Source organism: Chrysoperla carnea, chromosome 1, assembly GCF_905475395.1.
Source record: "Chrysoperla carnea chromosome 1, inChrCarn1.1, whole genome shotgun sequence".
Classification (NCBI taxonomy): domain Eukaryota; kingdom Metazoa; phylum Arthropoda; class Insecta; order Neuroptera; family Chrysopidae; genus Chrysoperla; species Chrysoperla carnea.
Window position 1 is genome coordinate 25,100,472 of NC_058337.1, and position 16,748 is coordinate 25,117,219.

The 16,748-nt window shown below is 29.1% G+C and overlaps 2 protein-coding genes across 2 annotated transcripts; both read right to left on the reverse strand.

Annotated features, from left to right (window-relative positions):
* Positions 1 to 435: 435 nt before the first annotated feature.
* On the reverse strand, positions 436 to 9,074 carry LOC123296075 (cytochrome P450 6k1-like). The gene is made up of 9 exons (XM_044877572.1): positions 9,066 to 9,074; positions 6,401 to 6,533; positions 5,336 to 5,505; positions 4,476 to 4,584; positions 4,106 to 4,409; positions 3,562 to 3,632; positions 1,997 to 2,218; positions 1,120 to 1,359; positions 436 to 578 (listed from the first exon to the last, which is right to left on the reverse strand). The coding sequence occupies exons 1-9, from the start codon at positions 9,072 to 9,074 to the stop codon at positions 436 to 438; spliced, it is 1,401 nt and encodes a 466-aa protein (XP_044733507.1).
* An 875-nt stretch (positions 9,075 to 9,949) lies between these two features.
* Positions 9,950 to 15,693, reverse strand: LOC123305526 (probable cytochrome P450 6a13). Its single transcript, XM_044887273.1, has 8 exons — positions 15,547 to 15,693; positions 15,315 to 15,484; positions 14,043 to 14,151; positions 13,493 to 13,796; positions 12,582 to 12,633; positions 12,282 to 12,510; positions 10,429 to 10,668; positions 9,950 to 10,126 (listed from the first exon to the last, which is right to left on the reverse strand). The coding sequence occupies exons 1-8, from the start codon at positions 15,590 to 15,592 to the stop codon at positions 9,957 to 9,959; spliced, it is 1,320 nt and encodes a 439-aa protein (XP_044743208.1). The 5' UTR covers positions 15,593 to 15,693; the 3' UTR covers positions 9,950 to 9,956.
* Positions 15,694 to 16,748: the final 1,055 nt, after the last annotated feature.

Consider the following 16,748-nt stretch of genomic DNA (forward strand, 5'->3'; position numbering starts at 1 on the left):
GCATTAATATTTTTAAGCGTTACAAACTTGGGACTAAACTTAATATACTATGTATATATATTTCATATATACATGGTATAATAATAATAATAATGCTTATATTTTATACATATAAAAACTGGTTTTATTGGAAAGATAATTTATGTCGTTAATCTTTGAATATTATTTCGGATATATGGCTGTAATGGCCGCGAACAGATCATTATTTTGATTTAAAATATTTTTAACAATTCGCAAGATTTGCTCAAGCGGGAGTCTATTCATTATGAAATGGAAAATCAAACTAAACATAAAGATGAAGCGTGTGGCTCTCGAAGCGTGTGGCTCAAAAAGTGTTTACCAAATCAAAGATGTGAACATATAAAAAAACAATATTTCTTAACATATTCCTTTATTTCATTAAAAATATTTGTTTTATTGATTTAATTTAATATTTTACATTTTTGGATGTATAAGAATATCAAGATTTCCATTTTTACCTAAGACTGGAACTTGAGTTTTATTGGTTGAAAAAAATCCAAAATCTTTTAAAATATAAACCATTGCATATTTTGCAACAATTAAAGCAAATTTTTGCCCTGAAAATAAAATCGATTAATAAATTAAGGATATTTGAAATAATAATATGTTTTATATTATGCTATGTTTTATTGTACCAGGTGTTCCATTTAAAAGTTGTACAGTCGAATTTCTCTAAAATAATCCGATTCCGGGAAGAAGTGACTCAAATAAAAGTTACTCATCTTATGATGATCTTGTATTTGACTTTCAAGGTCGTTTAAGAAACAACTGATTCCCATAGACGATTAGAGACGCCCCACGTTTTCGGGCGAAAAGTCGATTTAACTAAGTTTCGTTTTTAAAAAACGTCGTTTTATCCGTTTTTCATAAAAACTAAAACATACACTGCAAAATACGACTTTACCTGACATCTATTGGTGTATATCGTAGTTAATGAAATAAAGTACATTGCCGAAACATCCAAATATTATGTGGAGTTTTAAACGGTTCTTTTATTAGTGATAAAATTTGTGTCTTATAAATAAAATAAAATAAGTGATAACAAATACCGATATCGGTCATCCAGGTACTTATATCTTATATTAAATGGTTTATTACCTATACAATTACGTGGACCAGATCCAAATACAAAGAAACCGTGTGGATTGCGATTTTCTTGAAATCGTAATGGATTAAATTTTTCTGGATTGGGAAAATATCTTGGATCATGATGAAAACCAATAATAGAAAAATATACCATCGTTCCTTTTTCAATAACTAAATCAATTCCTCGAACTTTGTAGTCTTTGATACAACACCGATCAAATCTGGGAATTGGTGGATGTTTTCGAAGTGTTTCTACAAATATTAAAAAAATCTACGTAAATTTTTGATAGATATAATTTTTTGGCTTCATACGAATTCCATAGGTATAGGATCTAGAATCTTAGAAAAGCTAAAGCCTTAAAAAGTTTAAAACATTGATCATCAATTGGTTGTCAATGGCGAGCGTATTTCAGAATTTGAAAAAATTCATTTTTAACCCCCGAACGAAAAAAAGAGGGGTGTTATAAGTTTTTATAAAGGGTGTCTCTCTATGATATCGTAGCTCCTAAACGGATTACCCGATTCTCATTTTGTTGTTTTGTTTATAAAATAATTGAATGGAAAGTGTTCTTAGCTATGTCAAGCGCAATTTTAGGGTTCTGTACCCGTAAAAAAACTAAAAAATAGGCGATTGTCTACAAATTCGGCTTACTTTGGAGAGATCTGTAATTAAAAAGGTTACTTAATTGAGAGTGATTTTCTATGTTTCAAGTGCGAGTTTAGAGTTTCGTAACCGAATTATTTGTCGGGGGTTTTTCAAATTTTGTAAATTTCACTTGTTTCAAACTTTTGACTCTACATAAATCAAACGCAAGCATCTTTTCAATCAAATTATCTAAATTTTTGGCAGTAAGTCTTCTAAATATTTCAAATATTTAATTTTATATACCAAGTAAAACCATTTCAAGGTAAGGCATTTCTTGAATTGTATCATAATTTAAAACGTTGTTATGTTTTTCCAAAACAGATTTTATTTCAGCACGTAAGGTATTTTGTATTTCAGGATTTACAGCCAATTCATAAGAAACAAATTTTAACAATGTGGCTGTTGTTTTAAAACCAGCAAGTATAAACAAAATTGATTGTGATAATATATGCTTTTCGTCCATTACTGAAAAAGATATATTAATTATTAGTCCACATACAACTTCCCAGATAATAAATACAGGGACCGATCTACGTATTTTGCCGCTCCGGCCAAAAGTGATGTTCGTCCTCCTTTACACAACACTATATAAATCATGAGCTTGTTCTTCCAAAGATGGGTTGTTATATATATATGATATTGTTGGAATTACATATGTTCGTTTACTGGGGCTTCTTTTTTGACACACGGTATATCATATTTTAGGAATTCCCCTAAAATGTATTGTCGGAATATAGGATATAACGAAATTTATGAAAAAAGTTATCCTTTATAAAAATCTCTCCTTTCGAAAATATTAATATTCTGCTATTCACTTATGACATCGAATGTACAAGGTGCCACAAATTGAAAAAGTTCGGTAGGAATATTAATGGTCGTTTAGAAATGTAGACCATTTAAAACAGATAATAAGGGAAACTTGCAGAATTTTGTAAAAGAACAATTACATGTATGGAACGCAGAGGTGGATACATTGAGACAAAAAAGAACTGAACATAACGGTTTAGGAATGAATTGTTAACAATGGGAATGGTTTGACCACTTCAATTTTAAAATAAATTTTGTTTATACGTATAATTAACCCAACTAACTAAATCCATTTTTCATACATTACATTACAAATACAATTACCACTGTTGACGTAAGTAACATCAGTTATCTTTAGTTCGCTTTTGCCTCAACATATCCACCTTCGTGTTCCATACATGTAATTTTTTGTTTACAAAATTCTATACATCTCCTACGTATCTCGGGAGTCATTTGTTGAACCATTTTCCTTATTATCTGTTCTAAATGGTCTAAATTTCTAAACGACCATTAATATTCCTATCGAACTTTTTCAATTTGTTAACACCCTGTATATTCGAGGTCAAAACTGAAAACTGAATATTAATATTTTCGAAATTAGACATTTTTACAATCAATAACTTTTTTTCGTAAACCTCCGTGAAACATAAATAAAGAATGAAAAGTATATGGCCAGTTCAGAATTGTAAAATCGGTAAAAAATTTGGAAGAATCCTTCTGTGATTCCTTCTTTCCTATTTAGGTAAAAAAAATTAATTAGAGATTTAAAATTAATTAGAGATTTTTTTTAGTTTTCGTTACTGTACTTGGTCTCCCCCCTATTTTAAGAGCGCAGTGGGAAAAAAATAATGCGTTTTTTTTTTGTAATGATTGAGGTATCGGTATTTGGCCGATTATAATGCGTACTATTAGATCAAATACCGAATAGTAACCGAATATTAGTTCCATTTTTAATTCCATTACCGGAACTGAAACAAAAAATAACTGTGAGTAATCCTTACATCGATTTTCAGGTTTTTTCACTTCTTCTTTTGCTGCATTATCAATTAATAATTGTAAGAAATCATTTCGTCTGAAAAGATAACTTTAAATTAGCTGTAATGTGATTTATTTTACAAAGGACATATGTATAAATGTTATGAATTTTTTGATTATTTTTCAAATAAAACAGTATTCGTTAAGTGAAGAACCGAATTTAGTGTCGATCGCGGAATTGTTTACAAACTCTGTATAGATGTTTATAAATATGTTTTAATTATTTATGTAGCATATCCCTACATTTTTAAATAATAATATTATTATATCAATAACAGGCCTATATTTTTGAATGATAATATTGTTATTTCAAAATATAGGCAATATTATTACATAAATGATGAATTGTGTGAAATTTCAAATAAATAATATAATAAAAAGCTATAAAACTTGTGTGTTTTTATGCATTCAGCGATAGATTCGGTTCTACACTATCATCAAGAAAAAAAAACAAAGAGCTCCTAAATTACCGGACCACCTAGAAAGTATGAATTCCTTACAAAATTTTACCTTTGATTATTTGTTAGTCTATATTCTCTAGCATTTCTAATAATATTTGCAGCAAAATAAACACTATCATCAGCTAAAACCGACACTTTTAAAAATCGTCGTAAATTTTCTGGGAAAAACCAATATGCTGCATTCATTTTCAAATGTGTTAGTATACTATAATTTTCACAGTCATAAAAAGCAGCTATTAATTCTGAATTAAGTTCTTTCCATGGATTGCTGTCAATTCCAAATATACAATTTGTTAAAACGTCTAACGTAAATATTCCAAAAAGTTGTTTCATTTCTATTTCTTTATCAGGATCTCAAAAACAAAAGAAGAACTATTAATTAATTATTCAAATAAAAAATTTGTTTTATCTTCATATACTTTCGCGTTTTAATAAATGTTGCGACATTTTTTCGCCGCAACTCTGAATTACAACATCCATAGCTTTTAATTTTCCACTAGAAAATGCTGGTGATACCATCGCACGAGTCTAAAAAAATACATATTTATTATGCAACAAGCAAGAATTGATGTAGATATTTTAAATAAAATGTTTTATAAATCAATCAAAAGAACGGAAAAAGCAGAAAATCGTTGGGAATCGAACTCGGACTTTTAACTGTCAACTGGGAGTAGGGCGAGCGGTCTTGGACACATGCAATAATTAACAAAACTCAAGCTATCAGGCGATAATTAAACATAATTTTGAAATGTGCAATACTTAATTTTATTTAAAGTAAAATAATCAAGAGCATATATATTAAGGACGTAAAACTAGAGTGAAGAGGGTAGCAGGCAAAAAAGCGTTTAACTGAGCGAGTCCGTCGTTGCGTACTTTGTACTGCGCATTAGGCTGTCTTTTGTTTTCAATTTTTTATCTTTTATTTTCAACTAGAATGATACCCACCCGCTTCGCTGGGTTTAAAAGTGAAGATTGATAAAGATTGCTCGCGCTTATCCCCTTTCTATAACACTCGAAATAATGTTAAGGATTGTTTTACACAGATAAATATATGTATGGTTTTCTATTTTTTAAATGTATAGCAGTTTTTATTCATTGAGTATATCAGAAAAGATGGCCGTGAAATATTTTATATTGACTATTTTTACAGAAATCTACCTCATTACAAATATAGTTATGTTGATTATTATTCATAATTTTATAGCCTGAAGATGGGGTTAATACCCCGAAACGTTGCGACCAACCAACCTTATTTAACTATTTTAATTTTTTTAATTACCGGTTTCCAAATAGGTCCAGGACTAAGAAGCAACAAATCAGCTAAAATATCTGTACTTTGCATACCCAATGGTACTCGATCCATAAAATGATCAAAATCTCGATTACATATATCTTTTGTTAAATTAAAATCCATAACTTGATAAACTGGAAGACGCCCAACATACAAACCTAAAATTTTTTTAAATTGTTACACTTAATCATAAAATTTTATTAAAATATACAGTTTGGCAGCTATCTCGTTAGCCATATATAATATACTAGCTGTGAACTACCCGCTTTGCTGGGCAACATCCCCACTTGCACCCCTCCCTCCACATTTCCTTGCGTGGGATAACAGTTTTGTAATGTACACGTCATGCTCTTTTATTTGATACCCCACTTAGGTATATTTGTAAATATTCGATAATTCCTTCCCACTTTCTCGCTACACCTTTCTACCCTCCGAAGGTTAAAAGTAGATAAAAACAATAGATCTTTGAAGCTGGTTGTATATCGTGTCAATATTTGAGCTTAATCGATGCAAAACTTTTTTAGTTTTTGAAGCATATCCCTTTCAACCCCTTACTCTACTATAATATGGATGTATTATACATAAAAACCTTCCTCTTGAATCACTCTATCTATTAAAAAAACCGCATCAAAATCCGTTGCGTAGTTTCAAAGATTTAAGCGTACATAGGGACATAGGGACATAGGGACAGAAAAAGCGACTTTGTTTTATAATATGTAGTGATGATGATGAAGTAAGAAGAGTTTTTATGGACGTTCTTATGCATAAAACAAAGAAAACAATACGGTAGTGTTGTATAGCAAGCACATATAGTGAGGCAGGTTTGGTGTAGCTATTTTTAGCGATCGTACCACATAGGAGACAGTGCCTTGAATAAAACATGATCACTGTCAATAGACACACCAGATTTGCCTGGCTATGTGATTGCTATATACCACACTACTGTATTGTTTTCTTTCTGTTATGCATAAGAGCGTTCTGAAAACTCTTCTTACTCCATGTATTATAAATGGCTAACGAGATGGCTACCAAACTGTATATAATAATTCTTACCACAAATTGAATGGTTACTATTATTATATCTCATATAATAGCTTTTCATAAATTCATGCAAAGTAACTTTTTGAAGAAATAGATCTCGTATATTTCCAAAAAATAAAACTGGTTTATCGTATGGAATACGTTTCTTTTCGAAATAATCGTAATGAATTATTAAAAAATAGTAAAAAGTTAAAATTAAAAGTAACAATAGACTTAGAAGGATAATCATTTTGGCTAATAAATCAATCTGGAAAATGTAGAAATAATTTGTTTATCTGGCATTATTGATTTAAAAATGTTATATCGAAGGTTCAAAAAAAAAAAAAAAAAAAAAACTTCGCACATTTAACATTGGATTTGGTTAAAATTTCTTGAATCTCTAGAAACAGGACAATAGTTTTTTTAAATATTTAAAAATTGAGTTTTGTATTTCTATATTAATCATAAGAATAGAATATTGCAATTGAATACTTGCAACTTCAGGCTAACTAATTATTCTATAATATTTAAAGATGTGGAGGCCCTAGATGGGGCCTGATTTAAAAATGTGGAGGCCCTAGGGCGACAAAAAGTCTTACCCTAAAGAGGCCCCTAATTCTTTTTCAAACAAGTTAAACATTTTTCATTTTTAGAGTGTTTCAATTATTTATTGTAATATAATACAAAATAAAATAAAATTATATTGTTAGGCAAATAAAATTTTACAAGCTATTTTCGTCGAAAAATAATAATTTCGGTAAAATAAAGCTCCCGAAGCAAATCACTTTCAATGCTGAATACGGATTACTTTAAGGCCCCTCTTTTGTGGAGGCGGCCCTAGGGATTAAGTCCCTGTTGCCCTTCCTTAAATCTAGCCCTGAATGAGCGGTGGGAGGTTCATATAAGAGTAGTACACTCCTGCTTTAGCCTCCTTCTACGTAGCTTTTTGAATAGGGAATATCTAGATTTGAATATATTATCAAATGGTAAATACTTCTTTAATAAAAAATTATCTACATTTATGCCAAAATAATTAGAACTATATACATATTTGTGAAAATACGTATAATACTTATATTTTTGACGTTTTTGGTTAATTTGAGGCCTACAATTCTGAAACTGAATTCTGAACGGGTTTTTTCCGACCGTGGAGTTTATTAGTTTAATGTGCGAAGTCCTTTATAAATGTTGATAAAATGATAATATAAGTGGTCATCATCCATATAATCTAGAGGATAGTGGAATCAATCTTGCATTTTATTTCGCTGAAATGAAATATATATTGCATACAGCTTAGGTTGGATGTTTTTATACACTTTCCACATTTCCATTATTAAACATATTCCCGAAATATTTGTTAAATTTGTTAAATGTTTCAAAATGAAAAAGTATGCTCCACCTTAAAATGACTGAACTTTTATATCACCGTAACATCATTTCTTAAAAGTAACGTTAGAATGTTTACTTACTCTAAAAAAATTTTATTTCAGCAAAATTAAATTGAAGGTTGTAATTTTTTAATAATTTAAAAAATACCTAATTTTTTCTCGTCGCACTAAAATATTGCCTTCAATCACATACGGTGCACACTAACAATCCTTAAAAATATTAATCAAAAATAACTACTATAAAAAGAATTCCTATTTTTATAATTCATTTTTGCAAGTAATGTAGTTTTATGACTTTTTGGTTTCTGGAATTAATGAATTTGCATGCATTTCATTTGATTTATTATTTTTCTCTTAAAAGTTGTGGTATTGTCACTCTGGAGTCAACTAATAGCTGATGAGTATGTGGTTTTTTTGACGATTTTGAATCGCCCACGAATTGTACGGAAATATATGCTGCTCTTTTGAGTGTGTCTTTCTTTATTTCAAAGATATTAGCTCTCTTTTTGATTTTAGTGTGATCAGATACTACATCGGTATAGATAGACTTAAAGAGAATAAAATGGGAACTACTCCTATCATATCTTTTATAAGAACAGTCGGAACCGTCGAATTTTTTTTATGAGATCAATCAAAATGCTTTCGAACAGGTGGACAATATATTGTGTATTTTAGCTGTTCTGCCAGTTTCGACAGCAACGCCAGAACGTGCATTTTCCACGCTCAGCGGCTCAGAAGGAGAAAATCATACTTGCGGAGTACCATTGGTCAAGAACGTTTGAACGCCTTTGTGGAAATAAATATGTTCTGGAACTCTGAATACTTAGTTTGAAATTCAGAAAAAGAATATGTGAAGCAAAACTATCTCTTAATAAGTCAAAACTATCTCTGAAAATTATTAATCAATCATTTAATGGCAGAAAATGGTAATAGATTGAGACAGTAGTAACAAAGTAGTAGTAACTCAAAATATTTCTTCCGAAAGAATCTCAATCTATTCCCATTTTCTGTCATTAAATGATTGATTAATAATTCATTTAATATTTTCAGATTTTTTTAGAATTTTTAGACTTCTTCAGAGATAGTTTTACTTCACATATTCTTTTTCTTAATATAAAACTAAATATTCTCTGATATACCACTTTCTGTGAATGAAATATTGGAAGAGTTTCTCAAAAAACTTTGAAGATGATTGTAGAGAAATAACTGATGAAAAAAATTTGTTTCTATATCCCGTAGGAGATTGATAAGCTTAAGTATATTCCCATTAAAAATGCGTATAATCGGTATTTCTAATAGTATATTTTTACCAATGTCATCTTTCAACATCGCAAAAAAAGTACCGCTTACAATCCTTACGAGCGAAAGGGGGTAATAAGCTCCAACCCTACCCCCGTACATCTGTCACTGACAACCGATAATTAAGAAAAAGGAATGAAAAGTGTAAAAGTTGTAGATAACTTGGCGTATAGAATGACTACAGCTCAAATCTAATTTTTGCGTTCTAATTAATTAATACTAACAGGTTGGCTGATAAGTCCCCGGTCTGACACATAGATGGCGTCGCTAGTATTAAATGCATATTATTTTTATATAGTACCAACCTTCAAATGATTCGTGTCAAAATTTGACGTCTGTAAGTCAATTAGTTTGTGAGATAGAGCGTCTTTTGTGAAGCAACTTTTGTTATTGTGAAAAAAATGGAAAAAATGGAATTTCGTGTTTTGATAAAATACTGTTTTCTGAAGGGAAAAAATACAGAGTCCGGAAACTCATTATCAAGCCAAGTTTTTGCTTCCACTGTATTTTTTCCCTTCAGAAAACAGTATTTTATCAAAACACGAAATTCCTTTTTTTCCATTTTTTTCACAATAACAAAAGTTGCTTCACAAAAGACGCTCTATCTCACAAACTAATTGACTTACAGACGTCAAATTTTGACACGAATCATTTGAAGGTTGGTACTATATAAAAATAATATGCATTTAATACTAGCGACGCCATCTATGTGTCAGACCGGGGACTTATCAGCCAACCTATTATATATCTACTAACCCAGTAAATAAAGAGTCAAAATAATAAAATAAACGAAATACAAAATAAACTAATATATATATATATATATATTGACTAATATAAATCACAAAAGAAAACAATATTAAAAATAAATATTTAGTATTTCATATTGTAAAACCATTATTTTATTCATTTAATTTAGATATTTTCACATGTAAGCCGTTTTGTGGATATAAAAGAATACCAATTTTTCGTTTTGTGTATGGTACTTCAGTTTTCTCAGTGGCCTTCAATTCAAAATCTTTTATAAGATAAACCATTGCAAATTTTGTGCTGATTAAAGCAAATCTTTTTCCTAAAAATTCACCAATAAATATATATCAAATTTGTATCCAAATATAAACAATTTCGGCAGATTATATGGATCATTTTGTGAAGAGCTCTCTTTATTTTAATTTTTAATATTATTTCTTCATCTTAAATTGATTAAATTATTCTTAAAAAGGCAGTCTCATGTAAACAAGTGTACACAGTACCTAAATAGGTGTTTTTTTTTTTTTAAATATCAGCATCTTGTACGAACCAATGTTTGAATAAAGTGATGCAAATAATCATTTCCGAAATTTTATTAGTGTCATCAAAAATAGTTTAAATTACCTATACAATTACGTGGACCAATACCAAATGATAAGAACCCATCTGGATTACGATTTTCTTGAAAACGCAGTGGATCAAACTTCTCTGGATTTGGAAAATATGTTGGATCATAATGAAAACCGACAACAGGAACGGATACATTCATTCCTTTTTCCATAACTATATCAGTTCCACGGATTTTATATTCTTTGACACAACATCGATCAATTCGTGCAACAGGTGAATGTTTTCGAAGTGTTTCTAAAAATTTATAAATAATTACATTAACCTAAAATCAGTTTTACTAAGATATTTTGGCAAGGTTATTCTAATCTTTATTACAATTTTCATTATACTAAAAAAATAATATAACGTAGGAGAAAACTAGCCATTGTTTATCCCTATCCCTATTTATTATAAATGTGAAGGTAATGCACGCAAAACTAATGAATGGAACTTAACAAAAATATAGCTCATACATCAGAACAACACATGAGCTATAATTTATAAAGATATATTTAAAGATAAATTTAATTAAGTCTATGACATTTCACTGCACCATCTATGAGTATCATTTTGAACCATAAATTAAAGATTTCTGTAAAATTGTTGAACAAGATAAAATTCATGGCTACCTGATCTGATACACTCAATGAATCTAGACTATATAACATATATGAAAAATTGAATTTTGCACATGTATTTTACCTGTGTAAAACAATCCCTACCCCTATTTCAAAAACTACCCAATGGTTTTGAATGAAACTTGATAATAATATAGCTCATACATCAGAATAACATATGAGCTATAATTTATAAAAATACAATTTAAAAAAATATTTAAAATATTATATTTATTGTTTTGTGTTTTGACATTTCATACAACCAGCTGATAGAGATACATTTTATGGACATCTGTTCTACCAAGGTTATCAGACGTACTTCTTACATTTAAAAAAAAAAATTGAAAACTGATTATTTGATACATATCTGTGTAAAACAATCGAAGAATTGTACTTTTAATTATTGCATATTCATTGAAAAGAAGTAGTTTGAAAGAAATAATCATTTTTACATAATACAAAAAAAAATTTGTTGTTTTACGGTTAGTTTTAATCCTCTTTTCTCTTTATTTAGTTCCATTTTTTTAAGCATAGTTAATATGTTTATAAACAAATTAATTTTTTTGTAAGAAGTATGTCTGATAACCTAAGTTAAACAGATGTCCATAAATTGTATCTTCTTCACCCTGTTTGTTTCATATTATTTTATTTACTTTTTAATGATCTTGGTCAGTTATTTAAGGACAAAAATGCGGGCGAATGCATGGGTAGAAGCTAGTAGACTAATAAGTTTACCTACATACGGGGAGCTTAAGTACAAGTACTTCTTGGGACACTTTTGAGTTTGTTTTTGGGCGAGTTCGTTTCCTTGAATTATATGATATTTTTGAGTTACAAAATAGAAAGCTAGTTTTAGTTTATTAGAAAACTATTGATTTCTCATTATGTAAATGATTGACTTTTCTTGGTTTCATTTTCACATATCATTCATCAAGTGATTCACCCTGTCATTAATTTATAACCTAGCTTTCAAATTTTGATGTGGCCTTGAGCACCTTTTAGCATAATAATGGGTTCTATATCTTAGTTATTCTTAGGATTTAAAGTCCGGATACTGAGAATAATATTTCATAGTGGGGTGAAACGACAAGGAGACGTCGATTAAAAACAGAATGACTCCAAGATATAGAGAAACATTTAACAGTCTTAAATAAGAAAGTTAAAGATTGAGATTCGTAGAAGATTCGTTGAGATTTGCGAAGGGGAGTCTCAATTCTAGCCGAAGAGAATTTAGATATTAAATTTTTTTACCAAGTAAAACCATCTCAAGATAATGCATATCTTGAACTGCATCATAATTACAAACATTGTTATGCTTTTCTAATACTGATTTAATTTCAGCACGTAATGTATTTTGTACTTCGGGATTTAAAGCTAATTCATAAGCAGCAAATCCTAACAATGTGCTTGAAGTTTCAAAACCGGCAATCATGAATAATATTGATTGTGATATTACATGATCAACATCCATTACTGAAAAAAATGTATTCATTATTTGGGTTATTGTTATACAAGTATTTTATAATACTTACAACGGTGTTCAGGTTTTTCTTCTTCTTCTTGTGCTGAAATGTCTAATAATAATTGTAAGAAATCATTTCGCCTGAAAAGGAAATTTAAATAAATAGAATTTAAATGATCTCATTAAGGTCAAGAAAAAAAATTCATAGTGTTTTTTCTAATGAACTATTTTCTTATATCTATAACATTTTACCATTTTTATCGTTAAACCCATACACCACCGTTGTTAAACTTTTAAGATTTCTAGTAAAAAGCCAAGCCAGGCTTTTTCGCATGCATCTTTTAAAAAAGTAGGCTGAATCAAATAGTAGTTATAGGCAAAGCAAAATCCGGCATTATCAAAAGTGATATATATCAAAAGTTGAAACACATTAATCGTCTAGTCATGTTGCGCGTCTCATAATGCTGGATTTCCTTCCAAGCTCAACAAACACAGATTTCCCAAGGAAATTTACGAAGAGGTGAGCTATTGGAACAGGTTATCATGTCCAATCCCATTCGCTTTTCAAAAACGGAAAGTTTGTGCAACTACTTCCATCTTGGACTATGATTTTTTCGTACTTTTTAAGCGATTTAAAAGAAGTTATGTAAGTACTGTTAAAAAGATAATGAACTTCGATTCTAGTGAAAAAAATGTACTTTCGGACCAAACCCTTAAATTTAACTATTCTGTGAATAAATGCAAAAATTTTCGATCTCTCTCCTCCGGGCGGAATGTGTCAACTTTCGTCCCGCTGTGCTAAACGAAGTTGCAGCTTTCCGCCTCCGTCGAGCAGACAAATAGTATACACACTACGGGAGCAAGTAAAGAATGTCTCAGATCTCATATTTGTCACCCCGGCTTCATCTTAGTCATTCTTTACTTTTGCTTAGTGGATGTGTAATATGCTATTTTTAATATTTCTGTGAGTTTTATTAGCTAAGTGCTTCAAATTATTTACCTTTGATTATTTTTCAGTCTATATTCTCTTGTATTTCTAATAATATTTGCAATAAAATAAGCTGTTTTTTTATTAAATATCCAAATTGTTACAAATCGTCGGAAATAATGTGGCATTAAAACTAATGATGCTAATAATCGCATTCGAGTTAGTGTTGTCATTGAATCAAAATTACGAAAAGCAGTTATTAATTCAGGATCAGTTTCTTTCCACGGATTACTTTCAATTCCAAATGCACAATTTGAAATAACATCTAATGTAAATAATCCAAAAAATTGTTTCATTTCTAGTTCTTCATCGGGATCTAAAATATAAAACAAATTGTTTAACTATAAATATTACAACTTATTTAAATTTAAATATTATCTAAGATAATAAATGAGAATTCTAGGACATTTCGATTTAAATTTAGATTTGGCCCCAATTTCCTAGATCAATTTTTGTTAACTACTTGTTAGTCGAAATGCCTATTTATACAATACAAAAATTGACCTGGGAAATTGGAGCAAAAATTTATTTAAATTTGAAAATTTTATTTATATTAACATACTTTTCCGTTCTAATAGATGTTGTGACATTTGTTCACCGCAACGTTGAATTAAAACATCCATAGCTTTCAATTTTCCACTAGAAAATGCTGGCGTTAACTTTGCACGAGTCTAAAAATTAATAAGTGAAGATAACAACTTACTGCGTTAATCGTTTAGGTATCCTACATATATTTGAAATACTCTTGCAGACATACATTCAGAAATGGAAAAATTAGATAATTTTATGAGCCCGAACCAGAAAATTTCTACGTTAATATTTCTTAATGAAAATCAATGACATGAAATGCATTATGCTTGAGTCAAAGTTATATTTTCATGTGGACTTTTCCAGCTCAACCACAATTCTCTTGTAAAAGATGAAGAGAAAGGGGTATCTTTTCAGACGTAATATCTAAATAAAAAAACCTTGAGTTACGAATCATTCGCTGTCACAGATACTCTTATGGTTCCGAAGCCTAAGACGGAAGCGGGCAAAAACTAAGATATTATGTTCGTCATTATATGTAAGGGCTAGTCTTTACAATATAAACGGATTTTCTCACAAAAAAAGCTTTTGTGAATTAATTTAATACTTAGAAAACTATAACGCGGAGTTTGGCAGCTCTAACGTTTTATAGAAATAGATTCGTCTGATATCAAAAATGACAGAAATATAAATAGACATATTAAGTAGGGGAGCTGTTTTTCTGAACGCTTTTTCTGTTTCAGTAACTTTTGGCAAAACGCCTGAATGGCTTATAACTTCCTCGTTCAGGCCCGGATTTACCATACAGAAAAAGTAGGGACGTCCCTAGGAAATTTCGGCGGAAACTTTGAAACTTGTTTCATTCGTGGGAATCATGCCCGAATCGAGAGAAGGATCGATTTATACAAATCTCGATATTGGTCTAATTTCGATTATTCGATAAGTTTTTATATCGAAAATCATCTTATTTTCTTCTACCGTGTATTGTTGATTGGCATGTGTCATATACTTCATGATTATAAGACTACAAAATATAATAAAATAAAATATTTGCTCTCAGAAAGTTGCATTTTATTGGTTGAAAAACTGTTCGTACCACAATTATAGGCTTTGATACTTTTGTTTATATTGAAAATTTTAAAAGTAAAAATGAACAGATTTTTCGGAAATTGGTTAGTTCAGTTAAAACTTAAAATATCAAATTTGAAAATTTTGTAAATACAAATACCGCCCCGCAGAGCAATTCTACAAGAATAAACCAAAAACCAAGAAATAAATTAAATAAATATATCAATTTTATAATTACCGGTTTCCAAATAGGTCCACTACTCATCAGTAACAAATCTTTTAAAATATCGGCTTGTTTAAAATTAAATAATGATCGGTCCGTAAAGTGATCAAAATCTCGAATAAATATATCTTTAACTAGATTAAAATCCAAAACTAAATACCGTGGATTACGTCCCTCATAAACACCTAAAACAACAATTAATTTACTATATATATTCAATAAAACAATTATTTAAAATAATTCTTACCACAAATTGGATGATTATTTTTATATTTCATATAATAGTATTGCATAAAATCATGCAAACAAACTTTTTGCAGAAGTCGATCACGAATATTTCCAAACAATAAAACAGGTTTATCGTATGGAACATTTTTCTTTTCGAAATAATCATAATTACTCATTAAATAATAATATAAAATTGAAATTAAAATTAATAATATACTTAAAAAAATAATCATTTTGATTAAATTATGAGAGTTAATTTGTAGCAAACAAAAGATTTTTTAAAAAGTTATACAACTATACACATTGTTATGCGTTTGCACTATGCAAATGCGTTTTTGTTGTTTTTGTGAATGTGACGAACAAATTTTTTTTTAATAAAAAAGTTTAATTAATTTAAAATAAATAAACAACTTTCACTTTAAAATAGTAGTTATGATGATCATATGTTATGAATATTATTATTATTTATTATTATTAATAACTAAACCCTAATAAACGTCACTTTTGTTTTCAATCTCAGCTGCAATTCTATAATAAAACTGCTTCTAGTTATTTGATTAGGTTAAGTAATGTAAATATTTTTTTATTTACAAACATTTAACTGAAGTGTTAATTGTTGAATAAGTAAATGAATTTAATTAACGTTTACATTATATTTTAAAAGACTAGTGCTTTTCACTAAACAAGTTTGAAATGAATCACTATACTGTTTAATTTATACAATTAGTTTTATTTTGGTAGATAAATGATGCTTAATCTGCTTTTGGTATTTATGAAAAAAAATTTCCTTACAAAAGAGGAATTTAGTTAAATACCTACGTTGTTTATACAGTTCAATTTTTATAATTGAATAATTATGGTTGTATTTGCAGTATACCTACATAATTTATTATTATAGGCTGAGTGATTTTAACAAATAATGGTAGAGAATACAGAATGCGAGTATTTTATAAATATCTTTGTTTTGAGTATTCAAAAGAACTGCCATTCCATAGTTTCTGTTAAAATCGCTCAGTTATCCTTGAAAACATAAAAAAAATGCTATTAAATACACTTAAGTTTTGCATTTCATGTATAGCCTCTTTAATATCTTAAAGAAAATCAATTTCATTCTTTTATGACAAGTGCATATCCTTATTAAATTTTTATTTAAGAAATAAATGTTTCACTAATTGATAATTTATAGGCAAGTCACCACAGAAAAGTTTGACTTCATTTTAC